Source organism: Lonchura striata, chromosome 12, assembly GCF_050655825.1.
Source record: "Lonchura striata isolate lonStrDom1 chromosome 12, ASM5065582v1, whole genome shotgun sequence".
NCBI classification, from domain to species: domain Eukaryota; kingdom Metazoa; phylum Chordata; class Aves; order Passeriformes; family Estrildidae; genus Lonchura; species Lonchura striata.
The window spans coordinates 14,754,059-14,767,182 of NC_140714.1; the positions used below are offsets into that span (position 1 = coordinate 14,754,059).

A 13,124-nucleotide genomic window follows, 5' to 3' on the forward strand; every position below is an offset into this window, starting at 1 on the left:
ACAGCTTGGATAACTGCTTCTTTTAAAATTTATGGTTCACTTCTTGTAGAAATAAAATTATTTTATTTCACAAAGATGGTTCTCTAAATCTGTAGTGTCTGAACACTCTTGTCTTCTAGGAAGATCCATCCCTGGAGAAGCACTTCAAAGGCCACAGAGATGCTGTCACTAGTGTGGACTTCAGTCGTGCTAAGAAACAATTGGGTAAATTGTCTGTGTTTTGATGGCCAGAGGATAAAGAAAGAGCTGTTCTGCTTTAGATAGATGGGGGAGCAGCGGAGGGAACTGAGCTCTGCAACAGCAAAAGGTCCTGCTCTTGCTTCTGGCTAACAGCAAATTGAACACTGCTCCACTCACCTTGCAAGCTTCTGTTTTTAGTATGTTGTGAAGAACTCCTGAGCTGACTTTGATCAATGTTTTGCCACAAGGGAGAAGGGAGAGGTGTTGGAGGGAGGTGTAGCCAGGGTACTTATAAGTCACCAACTCACTGGTCTTCTCTGCTTGATCTGAAGTGACATTTAACCTACTGCAGCTGCCAATAAGAAAGTGATGAGATAACCTTGGTTTCCCTGAGTGTGTGGAAGATTTGCAACCTGTGTGGCTTCTGCCTCTTCAGCTCTTGCATGGCTGGCCTCTTGAAATTAAATTGTCAGTCCAAAGTAATTCATGGCTGGCCTTGTTTTGTTTGAATTGTTGATTAAATTATATACATAACAATAATGAAATACACAGCTTGCAATAGACTGGTGAAGCTTCAAGGGCAATGTATTGAGACTGCTGGAAGCTATGATGGAGAGCTTGCTGTGAAATGTAGTTTTAATGCAATTGGAGGAGAGCAAATGCAGGTTTGGTTGTATGTAGTTTTGTTTTTCATTTTTTATTTCAGTAAGTGGCTCAATGGATTCGTGCCTGATGATCTGGAGTATGAAGCCTCAGATGAGAGCCTTTCGCTTCTTGGGCCACAAAGATGCAGTTTTGTGTGTCCAGTTCTCACCTTCTGGTCACCTTGTGGCTTCAGGCTCTAGAGATAAAACAGTCCGTTTGTGGATCCCTAGTGTGTGAGTACCTATTCCCTTCTGCCTCTCTTGGTGTTTAACTATGGCTTGGAATTTCTCTGTACTGCTTTGTAGCAGTTCTCTGGCTATGGGACAGGGATATGTTTGAGGGAAAGGAGAACCACTGTGTCTTTGCCTTCTCTTCAATCTGTGGATGTGGAGCTCCTGGTGCTATAGTATGTGCTGGAAACAGATTTTGGACTGAGAGTTCCATAAACCTGTTGGATCTTTGGATCTCTAAATATGCCTTGCCTTTATTTACCAGAAAAATGCATCTTGCATTTATTTGGAAATTATGTGTCAAGAAAAATGAGCACATTTGAATTGTCTTGCCTGGCTGAGTTAATGGCAGTTTGCTCACAGCTGTACAGCATCAGGTGTGCTGAATTCAGTGGTGTTGTTTCTTGTGTGATGTGGCACTGGAATGGCCACCTGGAGCATGGGCCATTACAGGAGCAGTTGTGAGGTCGTTGCCTGCTTGGCTCTGTTTCTATGAGCTGTGAAAACACTTCTCTCCTTGCCTGCTTTGCAGCAAAGGACCTGGCAAGAGTGCAGAACCTCAGTGTCTTCTTTTACATTGATCTTTCTGTAAGTGTTTAAATGGTTGCACAAATTAGCTGTGGCATTTTTCCCTTTTGTAGGAAACATGGGTTGTTTACTGTTGGATTGGCCTCCAATATGGAACTGGAACAACTGGTTTTAGCTGTGTATTCTGTACTGCTCATGAAGCATGAGCAAGATTGGGGTTGATCAATGTTTTTATCCTAATGTGGTCACACGCAGTTCCCGTGATGGTTACTAGCACTGCTCGGCATACAGCAGGTCTGTGTTTTCAGGTACAGAATGCCTTTGCTGCCCTTTGTGCAGTTTTAAAGAGCTCTTTCCTTTTGTGCAGCAAAGGAGAATCGACGGTGTTCAAGGCTCACACAGCAACCGTGAGAAGTGTTCATTTCTCCAGCGATGGCCAGTCCTTAGTTACAGCTTCTGATGACAAAACAGTCAAAGTGTGGACGGTTCACAGGCAGAAGTTTCTGTTCTCACTGAGTCAGCACATCAATTGGGTTCGCTGTGCCAGGTGAGTATGGCCCTCTTGACAAGCAGAGATGGAGATTTATCCCTCAAAGCAGAGGCTCAATGTCATGGTCTAGTGCAACACATTTCTATTCAGGTGTGACTAGTGACTGAAATTTATTGCTGACTTGCAGACATCCTTTGAGCAGTAGTCTGCACCCACTTTGTGTTTCTCCAATAACCTCTGTCAAGCAGAGGCTTTCCTGCTTTGTGGTTTGTTTTGTTTTTACCTGGTAAGGAGAATTCTGTGTCTTGAGGTTGCTAATAGAAAAAATGGAGAGGTTTCTGCTGTTATTTCAGCTTAGTTTCTTTAGACTTGCCATGCCCCTTGTTAAAAGGATCATTCATGCTACGTCCAAAACATGATAAGTGCTGCCATGATAATGGCATTATTTCATGATAACTGTTTAAGATTTGGTTTCAAGGACTTATTTATGCATACATGTACCTAGGATAAAGCCGTGGTTCCTCTGTAGATGAAAAGTTCATTACAGTTCATGGAATGTGGTGGTGGCAGTGGCTGGTAGCACTATGGATGTTCATAGAAGAGCAGAAAGGATGTTTTCCAGTATGTCTGATGATCTGTAGTTAGGGACTCAGGTCCTGATTCTGTAATGTGTATTCCTGTGAAGAGAGATCTGGATCTGTCATGTATATGTTATTTTTGAGATGGGAACTTAATATATTCTCCTAAGGCACTTAAATACTGAAGTCTCTGCTGCATCTGTTTTCTTGTGACTGTATTGCTCTGAACTCTTGTGGCAAAGGCAGGAATTGTTTTGAATCGGGGCAGAGAAACGACTTGAGATAGGCTTGAATTGAAACAAGTAAGACACAAGATCTTAAGTTAAACTCAGGATTTTCCTCAGGGTTATTTTATATGCTTGCCGAGTTAGGGGTAGTTTGAGTACTTAGGGCTTGCTTTCTTTTCCCTCAACTTAGCAATTGGATTTTGAGTCTCACTGATGCCTCTGTGACTTCTTGAAAAGCTAGGTGTGTTTACCAACATACTTTGACACCTGGCCAAATTCAGCCGACCCTGTACTCCTTTCATTTGAGGGCTTTTCTTAATTGCTGTAACTCTTGCCTTAGATTCTCTCCTGATGGACGATTGATAGTGTCATCCAGTGATGATAAAACTGTCAAGCTGTGGGACAAAAACAGCAGAGAATGTATCCACTCCTTCTGTGAGCATGGAGGGTAAGTACCTGGTGGTAATGTCTGATGTGGGGTTCTACACTGGGTTTGTGAGATTCAGGGGTCCCTGTCCTGGAAATTATAAAACTGCTTAAAAAAACATTAGCACCTCTTACAAAAGTAGCCAGTGTGAGATCCCAGTCCAGAATTGCCCCTTTGACTGCTCCAGCACATTAAGCCTCAGTTTGTTTGTGCTTGTTTATTTTTTGAGATGCTTAAATTCCATATTTCTTCTTTTATTTTGCTCTGAGTTGATGTAAATCAAAAGTGCAAAAGTCTACTGACAGAATGGCACTTGGATGCTTTGATTCATCTTCAAGTTTTTAAATAATTAAGTTATTCAAAACCCCCACTTTGCATTCAGAAGAATAGCTGTTTAATTTGGAATGTTGAGCCACAGCAAAAGATAATTTACCCAGAAACATAAAACAAGTCCTCAGAGAACTGAGACTGGAGTCTACCTAGTTAATTGCTGCACTGAATTTCTAGTGCAATATGATGTTCTTTCTAGGTAATATACAATGGTAATAAGACAAATTCAGACATTACTTTTTTCAGTGCTCTTAAGTATGTGTCTTGTCCACAGCCTATTCAAATATCTCAACTTTTTCAGTACTTGCTACAACAATACTCAAAAGATAATTAAATTTATCCAGTTTGTTTGGTGCATAGTTACAAGGTATCTTTCCCTGAAGGGTCTGAAGCTTTTCTTGTACTTATGTATTCAAACTAAAAATTGATTGGATTCAGGTCCAGAAAGAAATTTGCCCTCAGCCTTGCTATTTTCCAAGTGGCAACATATGATTTCAGGCACAAAGTCACATCTTAAATTTCATTAACAGAAGAAAAGTCTCTGTTCAGTCTTGTACACATCACTCTGCAAATAATTTAATAGAAGACATATTATGCAAACATTAAATGAAGACTTGAAAATGTTGTTGTGACAGTTGGATCCATCAGATTTCGGGAGGTTTGCGTCTACAGCTCCTACACCTGTAATGTGAACTCCTGAAGGTGTGCTTAGGTGGGAGCCTGCAGTCTGGCTGGGGTTAGAAGCAAGGTCTCAAGAGGAATTCAGCAAAATAAATTTTCAGGTTATCTCATCCTTTCTTTAACATTCAGTGAGTCATGATTTAGCTTCCCTTGTTGTAAAGGCTTTTGATCTTCAGCAGGAGTTGCAGGTAAGCAGTTGGGTCTGGTTGCCATTGGCAGGTTTGTGAACCACGTGGAATTCCATCCCAGTGGTCACTGCATTGCTGCGGGCAGTACGGACAACACGGTGAAGCTGTGGGATGTCAGGATGAACAGACTGCTTCAGCATTACCAAGGCAAGTCAAGAGCTTACAAAAGTTCAGCTTTTCTGTGTATTGATGCAAATTGCTCTGAGGAGCAAGTCCACAAGGATTGTTTTTCCATCAGCTGCTGCTTTTCCAAAATGGCACTGGTTTAGGCCTGCTAGCGGGAGCCTTTCTTCACCAGATGTCCTGCTTTGCTTTGTGTTTAGCTCCAGAGCTAATTCTGAAGCTGTCCCATGTTGCAGGTGGGCATGGGTCTTACCTGTGATGCCATTTGGCTCACATTCACTGTTCCTGAGTAGGTGGTCTACAGTAAAAAAGCTGTGGCATTTGCCTCTGAATAAGCCTATAGGAGGAGTCAGAATTGTATTCCAGCAATTCAAAATGTTAGATTCTTTAATGTGAAAATAAGGAAAAGTTAACAAAAAAGGAAAATCAAAATCAATCAATTGCAATTCTATACTATGATCCATGTTTATGGTACCTTTTCCAGACTCTGTTTTTCAGCTTCCATAATTAGCTTTGATGATGCCAAATGGCATCTCTTCCCATTACATGTTCTTGTCCCACTGATTAGTGCTGCTGTTTGGTAGATCTGGATAGGAGAAGGGTGCTTTCCCATCCCTGCCAGCTTCTGTGAGATTGATTGACCTATTCTGTGCATTAGTTTCTTTAGCCAAAATGGGGCTTTTTGTTGCTAATAACAGTTTTTAAGGCTGCTGTGATATTTTAAAATGAATACATTCTCCAGCACTGTTTCCAGTCTTGATAGATTGTTAAACTCAATTTTGCTAACTTTCCCTGAGGAACTGCTTCTGATGTGCTTGTAAAGCAGATCAGAGACATGGGGCTGCAGCTTGGTGTGTTCTTTCTGCCCTCAACATCAGCTTTTGTGCACTCCTGCTGTGATAGCCTCACAGCTTCAGTCATTCTTCTGGATCCCAGTCACTCCCAGCTCTCTGATAGTTAACAAAATCTAATAGAAATCAAAGTTTTTTATGACTTTTGTTCCAATTCATCAGTATTGAGCGTGCAATTTGTGTAATAAGTATTGTTAACTTGTGGCCCATATCAAAACTCGGGAACGCCTTCCTGAAATCTTGTTGCTAAAATCAGTAGTGTTTTTAAATACTTGGGCAGTGTCAGGTTGTCCTTTAACCTGCTTTATCAGCTTTTCAATGGTGGCAAGATCTGCAGTGCATGTTTCCAGCCACAGTATTACTTGGCTCAAAAGTTGTCTCTTCCTCCTTTCCACTTACTGCTATTAAATTGTTCAAATCTAATGTGAGGCTTGGCTGCCAGGTCTATTTTTTGTATTGGAATGACATATTTCCCTGGTATCCCACCCTTACTGAATGGCATTTTAGTGTGACACCCTTGTTATTGAAGTGAGCATTTTCCTGGAGTGAGTGTTATTTTTAACAGCTACTGTGTAAACCCTGTGTATTAAACCTTTAACTAAAAATAACAATAATAGCTGAAGAAACCTTAAATTGTAATGGTGGTTTTTTGCAGTCACTTCATGCACCTGTGGCCACAAACTGATGTGTTTGTAACATGTTCTGGAGATGTTTATAAGTTCTTCCCTTCTGAGGATTTTTACATACATCCTTTTGGCAAAATCTGATTTAGTTTTGTAACTCCCCTGTGAGGCTGCCAGTCCTGTCCCACTAGATGGCATCTGTGCCTTCAGAATGTGCTGATGCTGCCTGATTTCCAGGGAATCCATTTTAAACATGGAGTTGCAGGAGGAGTTAACAGATGAGTAGCCCTGCCTCGGGCTCTTGCGTCTTAAGGTTGGGCTGGTTTCCAGCACTGATTAGTCTTTTAGCAGTGTTGCTCTTGTTGCCAACACTTGTTCTGACTGTGACATTTGTAAATGAAACTTGGAAGTAGAGAGCAAGCTGCAAAACCTTTTGTATGGTGTGTTTTTCTTTGAGCCAAGCAAAGTATGCTCTGGTCACGTTTACTGTACAGGAGAACACACAGATGCTTTATTTGGTTCTCTGCTTGGCAGTGACTCTTTTGTACAGCAGATTTTGTACAGCCCCTACAAAAATGGCCAATGTTTATTGCCTGACATTTTTTCCCTGTCCAAAGCTGTGTGTGGGACACCTCTGTAGCAGGTCTATGGAAACAGCTCTGACCTGGTTTTTATTCCTGTTTAAAAAGAATAATTGGTACTTCTATCCAGTTTGGATGGGGCTGATGGTGGTTATCTGTTCAGTAGAGACTGTGTCTGTTTCAAATTCATCCTAATTTATCTTCTTCCTGGTGATTACTAAGGGTTGCATTACATAAAAAGTGCTGTGGGGCTTGGGACAGTTTTGTGCAGGCTGGGAGGACTCAATTTTAGATGTTAACCCCCATTATTAGGCCCCTAAGAGACTCCTATTTTGCTAGGGCTTGGCTGGCAGAAGGGTGGGCTTGTAGCAACAAGTCACTGGGAGATGCCACCTTGTGCTGCACTAGATTTCTTGTTTACAACATGAAGCCAAGTGAGGTGGCAGGATGTGTTGGCACTTTTTTTGGAGAGGTGTTATGAATGGTCTTGTGGGAGGTATGAGCTGCTTTGACAGTAGAGATGAACTTTTCTCTGAGTTTACAAGAGTCACTAGCTCCTTGGGCAAAGCAGCTGTGACTGCTTATGCAGCCACAGTCTGTGTGACTTTTTTCCATTATGGAGAGCTTTTTCTTGTGAAGCTGGAAATACTTTATTCTGGACCTTGGAAGATGCGATACATTACTTACTTACCTTGTCTATTTCTGATGTGATTCCTTTCAGGACTTTCCTTAGTTGACAAATACATTTACATTTATCTGAATACAGATATTAAGGGGGTGAGGAATACTACAAATCACTCAGAATATGATTTTCAAGGGAAAAAGGTATTTATCACAGTTTCATGAGAAAAAACTCCACACAGACCTTTTTCTCCTTTAATAGGTAGCATGATACAGGGTTGGGGGTAGAAGAAGATCGAGCTGTGTGACAGGGACAGTAATCACCAACAAGAATAACAGTTTAGATGTTACCTGTGTTAGGATTTTCTTCTGTTTTTTAACAGTCTGGGTCAAGAGGAGTTGTTTTCAGAACTCAGCTGAGGTATTTATTGTTCCAAGAATTTCAAAAGTAGAGGCATTCTGTTTTGCAGTTGAACAAGGTTATTTCAGCTATCTGCTTCAAATCCATGCATGCAAAAAATATTTGCTTCTAATGTACTTCAAATGGTGTTTTAAGGGGTTTCTTAACATGCAGTGTGGATTCAAATGCACAGTAGACCCTCAACACAACATAAATTTAGTTGGGTGTGATGTATCAGAAGTAGTAGACTTGAGATACCAGAACATTTGGAGGGCATATAGTATAATTAAGAATAATTGGATGGTTAAATCCCTCCTCAGGCATATTAATATTCTGTAATGTCACATACGCTCAGGAAGCTGGGCATATGTGAAGTACTGCGTGTTCTCATAAATAAATATGCTCAATAGCCTGTTTTATAAAAGTTTGGGGAGGGAAAAAAGTCATATATTAGATGTTTAATGTTACACAGAACTTCAGTGAAGTTTGACTTTTCTTAGAACATTTTCTTTAGCTTTTTGCAGAATAAATCTTTGGCTTCATCTTCATGCAGGAAAAATGGCTTTATTGCAACTTCACACTTTTTATGGTTTGTCTATTTGTATTTGTTTTAAATTTTTGGTGAGACAAATAGGATGTCTGAGGAAATAATGCTTATACTGAACCATTTTCAAGTTGCTCTTATTTCCTAGTTTCTCTTAACCCCAGTCTTGGCTAAAGTCAGATAATAAACCAAAAGATGTTGTGCAGTGTCAACTCCAAATGTCTTCCATTGTAATTTCAATCTTCAGTGTCCTAAAATACAGATTTTAATCTAGAATGACTTGAGAGCGAGACCAGCACCTCAACAGTAGTAAAGTACATCAATGTCCAGCACTCTCACAGAATCCTGTACTTCACTTGCACATACAGTACATTTTGGGGCTATACTGGAAGCTTTTGTAGCATTAAATCTCCCAGAATAATTGGCAAAGCTTCCTTTTTCCTTTCAGTAAAGTAGTGCCTATTTTTACAAGAACTGAGTTACTGTTATTGTTCTCCAGTGCTTTGAAGAGCTTTTGTGGAATGTTTCCCCCATGATAATTTTCCTGTTAAATTTTATAACAGAAAATTGCAATGTGCTTGTGCTTTATTTTATTCTTTTGCCTTGGGCTTATGTAAACTGTTCTTGGTGACTATTATACATTTTTTCCCATCTTTAGTGCACAGCTCTGTGGTCAACAGTCTTTCCTTTCATCCCTCTGGAAACTATCTGGTTACTGCTTCCAGTGATTCAACTCTTAAGATTCTGGACTTGTTAGAAGGAAGACTTCTCTATACTCTGCATGGTCACCAGGTGAGGCAAAGCCTTTTTTACAGTAATGTACAGACTCATAATAAACTGAGCAAATGCATGCTTGAGACTTTCATTCTTCATGACCAGAAATTGTTTGAAAGCTTCCTTGTGTAAAATTATTATTATAATGCTAATAATTTCTGAGATCATCACTGTTTTGAAGGGAAGGAGGTAAGGCAGGAATGGAGAGAATGAGAAAGCAAGACTAAAAGTGAGCTCCAGTATTGAGGATTGGCAGAAGGCAGTCAGAGCAGGACCCTTGACTCTGACTGACCCTGTCAGCTACTCTCTAGTGCAGCTCTGTCTCCCTCCCTCTCTAGAGAGCTTCAAATAACACTTGGCCCCCTGACATAGATGTTTTGAAGATAAATGCTGTTCACCTTGCAGGAGACTCAAGAAGAGCAGCAGTAAAATAGAGGATATCTATTTTGGGACTTGATTTGGGAACATCTTGTTAACGGACTGAATCATACAATTGAAGGTGAAAAATGGTGCTGGTTGGTTAAGTTTAACTGATTGGCCTATTCGTATTATGCTGCTGGATTTGTTGCTTGTAAGGTTAATTTTATGAATGCTTGTAGCTCTCTTTCTAAATCTTAAATTAAAATAAATGGACTCATTTCATTGTCCATGTAGACTGGGGTGTGAAAAAGCAGGACTGCCTTAAGGGATCCCTTTCTAAAGGGACAAAGAGAACAGAAATTCTTAACCTGCTTGTGTCTCTTTTAAAGTGGAGGCTGAGTTTTAAAGCATAAAAACTGTCAGGGGAAAACCACAGCCTGAAGCTTCTTGGAGATGATGGGGATTGTTGTGGGCAATAATGGTATCTGTGTAAGCTGTATATGTGATAATTCTGTCTTCTTGTGGCTTTGTTTAGTGACTGCCTTGTTGGATGTCAAAAAGATCAAGTTTCTTCTGTAACTTCTCTTTTCCTATATATTAATAAAATTTTCTTTTTTTTTTTTTTGTAAAATTAATGGAAAAAATAGGAAAACCTTATACTTAAATCCTTCATGAAGTAGAGCTTTGATTAAAATTGACCAAAGGGTTCAGCTGTTAAAAGAATGGGGAGGAGATAACAAATGCTGGTTATCCTGTCAGCCTTTGCTGTATAAAACTGTTATTGGATGACTGGACTAAGTGGCTACTCCTATCAGATGGAGGCTTCAAATCTTATGTTGCCATAATCTTGTTTTCATATTTGTCTGTTGTGTTAATCTGCCAAATGAGTTCCTGGAAAGAAGCTTCCTGGAAAATGCTAAGTGTTGGAAGAGCGGAAAATCTTTACACTTCACCCCCTTCCCTCAGGAAGGGATGTGCCTGGTTATGGTTCAGCAGGAGGCTGAACCTGCTTTCCATTTTCTTCCATTTGAGCTGCTGGCTGTGCCTCACTGACTGCAGTAGCACAAAAAAAAACCCAGAGTTTAGCATTGAATGAGAGTCCAAAACTGATTATGGTGATGGAGGTCTTCAGAATGAGCAATAGAAAGTCCCTTTAGGCTAATGTTGTACTTACTCGAGGCTTTAAAAGAACAGTTTGTGGATCATCTATTCAAAAGTAAAATTAAAGCTCCCTGTTTTTCCTCCCTGCTGCTTCAGATCAGTAAAACAGTGTCTGCCTCTTTCTCCTGGGCATCTTAACTGGCATTGGAAAAGCTTTGCCTTTGGCACAGCTGAAGAGTAGCTGCTGTTGTGGCATTTACAGCTTCTTCAGTTTGGAAACAAGTGCAAGTATTGAAGTGGTTAGTAGAACTTTCTGGTTGCCTTTAAGGGTACTGCACTGTGGAACCAGTCCTGGCACAGTCCTGCCTGGCATTCCCTGTCTGGCATGGGCTGTATTGTTGTGGGTTGGTTCTTTTACTTCCTGATTGAACAGATACCTTGCTTTACCACTAAAAGCATATGCCAACCTGTGCTTGGTTCCCAGTAAGCCTCTGTCAGTGGCTACATGCTGTGCCAGGGCTGCTTCTCCAGCTAGTTCTACTCATAGATAAATCCAGGTTACTTAATAACCAGGGACTTTTTTGTCCCCTCTGTTATTACTGTGACTTGTGCCAGTATCCCTAAGTGGCTAAATCCAAAGTGGTGTGGACTTTTAGTTACTAAATTGATTTGCCTTTTTATAAGTGAGTGCTGTAGGTTAGTCACCAGATGGGCAGCCTGTTCTGAAGATGTTCCTGAGTTGTGACTTTTTGAGGTTGAATGTTCTGGTTGACACTTTGTTCCTACTTTGACAGCTGTTACATTGTTCTGGGAAGGCTGCATGCAAGTGGACCCTTGAAGGGAAAAAAACCCTAAGGTCCTTTAGACATACTTTGACGCAACTACTGGAGTGCCAGAAATTTGTTAGCAGCTGGTTTGCTGTAGTTTACGTGGGGAGGCTGGCCAAGTTTACATTGCTGTCTTTAATTGAAATGTAGCTGGCCCCTTGTAGCAGAATGCTCATTAGAGACAGAAGTTTGGAGCTTGGAGCTGACATCTTGCAGCTGCAAAATATTCTGTATTGTGCTGCATATTTTGGTTCTGGAGTGTTTCAAGCTGTGAAGTGCTCTTATCTAATTCCATACAGATGAGACACTGGCTTGGTATGTAAATCCACCTCTAGTACTGAATCATTGTTGAAGAACAGAATGTTTTGAGGCCTCTAAGCCACCCCCAGAGAGTTTCTAGAGGAGAGCAGGTATGTACATGGTACTTGTCTGCCCTTTGGAGTGGTTTAATTAGAGCATTTCCAGACTGACTTCCTCAGTGGAATGGAAGTTTTCAGTAAATATTTAGAAAACATCTCATGGTTATGTTCTTAAATAGGAAGACAGAAAATGCAAAGTTACAATTTTTCAAGGAGCCTTGACTTGAACTATGAAGTAGCTACATTCTACCTACCTTGGCAACATCAATGCTCCCTGCTTTGTTTACTGACTAATGAGTGAGGTCTCCTGAGCAGGTGCACAGGAAACAAATGTGCTCTTTTACTGTCAGCTTCCAGTTCTGTCTAGGTAGCATTAAACATCTGTACAGGCCTGTCCTCTTTGAAGAGTGTGAGGGCATCTCTGGGCTACACAGAAATCAAACAAAAAAAGAAATGCGAACAACAAGCAATTGACTTTAGGGTAGCATTTCAGAATCTTGAAAGGAAATGTGAGTTCTGTGTCCTTGCCTTGTGTTTTTACAGACCGAAACTTTCAGGCGTTAAAGCTGCTGAAGATTCACCTGTAAGATGCCAGTATAAATTTTCCCTATGTTAGTTGTAGCTCTTACTCCCTGATGAAGGAGGATGCAAACATGACAGTCTTGCTTAGGAATTTTTCAAAGCCCAGTGTACTGAGAATCCTTGGGATATCTTGTCAGAGGTATTCCACCTGAAAACATTCGTGTTGTCATTGCCATCTCTGTTCCCTGTGCTTTTCTTTTTGGTTCTCTTCCCTTCTTCCTTTCCTATGTGACTTACCCTCTTCTCCCATGCATGAAGCAGCTGAAAGCACTGTCAACAGTGGCAGTGACTGCTCTATTGTTTATTCTTAGTTCTTTTATGCCTAGAACTGATGATGCCAGGGCTGGGATCCCAGTGTGCTGGTTGCTGCTGGATTTGCTTCTCAGGCCTTGTCTCCTCTTATGTCTCCTGTTTCTCTTTGCACTAGTTAGTCTGTTCCTGGAGAGTTTAGCTAAATGTACTGGCTCCCACTTTTACATCTCCTTTTGTAGCAGTGGAAGAGGAAGCTCTCCTTTAATTCAACTGTTTGCATCCTCTAGATTTGCCTTATTCCAGCTCTTAGCATTTTCCTTGCTCTCTTACCTGGCTTTTCTCTACCATGCATTAGTTTATCACAGGACTGAATTTAAAAAAAGTAAAAATCTGCTAGCATCCTTGACCCCACTTGTCTCTCCAACTTCCTTCCACACTGCCTCTCCTTTCATAGTGCAGACAGTGCATCATTAAACTACTCTTCTCTGGTTTATTCCTGGACCCTCTTCAACCTGGCTCTTTTTTCTTCTGTTATGCTGAAGCTGAAATGTTAGCTCTGTTCCTAGCTAAAGCCTGAAAGTCTGGCCTCTCTTGACTTGCCTGTTGGTGTTGGCCCTGCTGT

At 40.8% G+C, this 13,124-nt stretch overlaps 1 protein-coding gene across 25 annotated transcripts in view; it reads left to right on the top strand.

Moving 5' to 3' along the window:
* The window catches only part of POC1A (POC1 centriolar protein A), an 88,429-nt gene that overhangs the window by 937 nt on the left and 74,368 nt on the right, over positions 1–13,124 (top strand). For all 25 annotated transcript variants that reach the window (XR_014958167.1, XR_014958171.1, XR_014958172.1 and 22 more), the window contains exons 2-7: positions 120–204; positions 887–1,058; positions 1,951–2,130; positions 3,219–3,326; positions 4,536–4,651; positions 8,906–9,039. Coding sequence is in view for 6 of the 25 variants with exons in the window: in XM_085590652.1 (XP_085446778.1) it covers positions 120–204; positions 887–1,058; positions 1,951–2,130; positions 3,219–3,326; positions 4,536–4,651; positions 8,906–9,039 (795 nt within the window). In the remaining 19 variants the exon portion in view is untranslated. The remainder of the gene's footprint in view (positions 1–119; positions 205–886; positions 1,059–1,950; positions 2,131–3,218; positions 3,327–4,535; positions 4,652–8,905; positions 9,040–13,124) is intronic.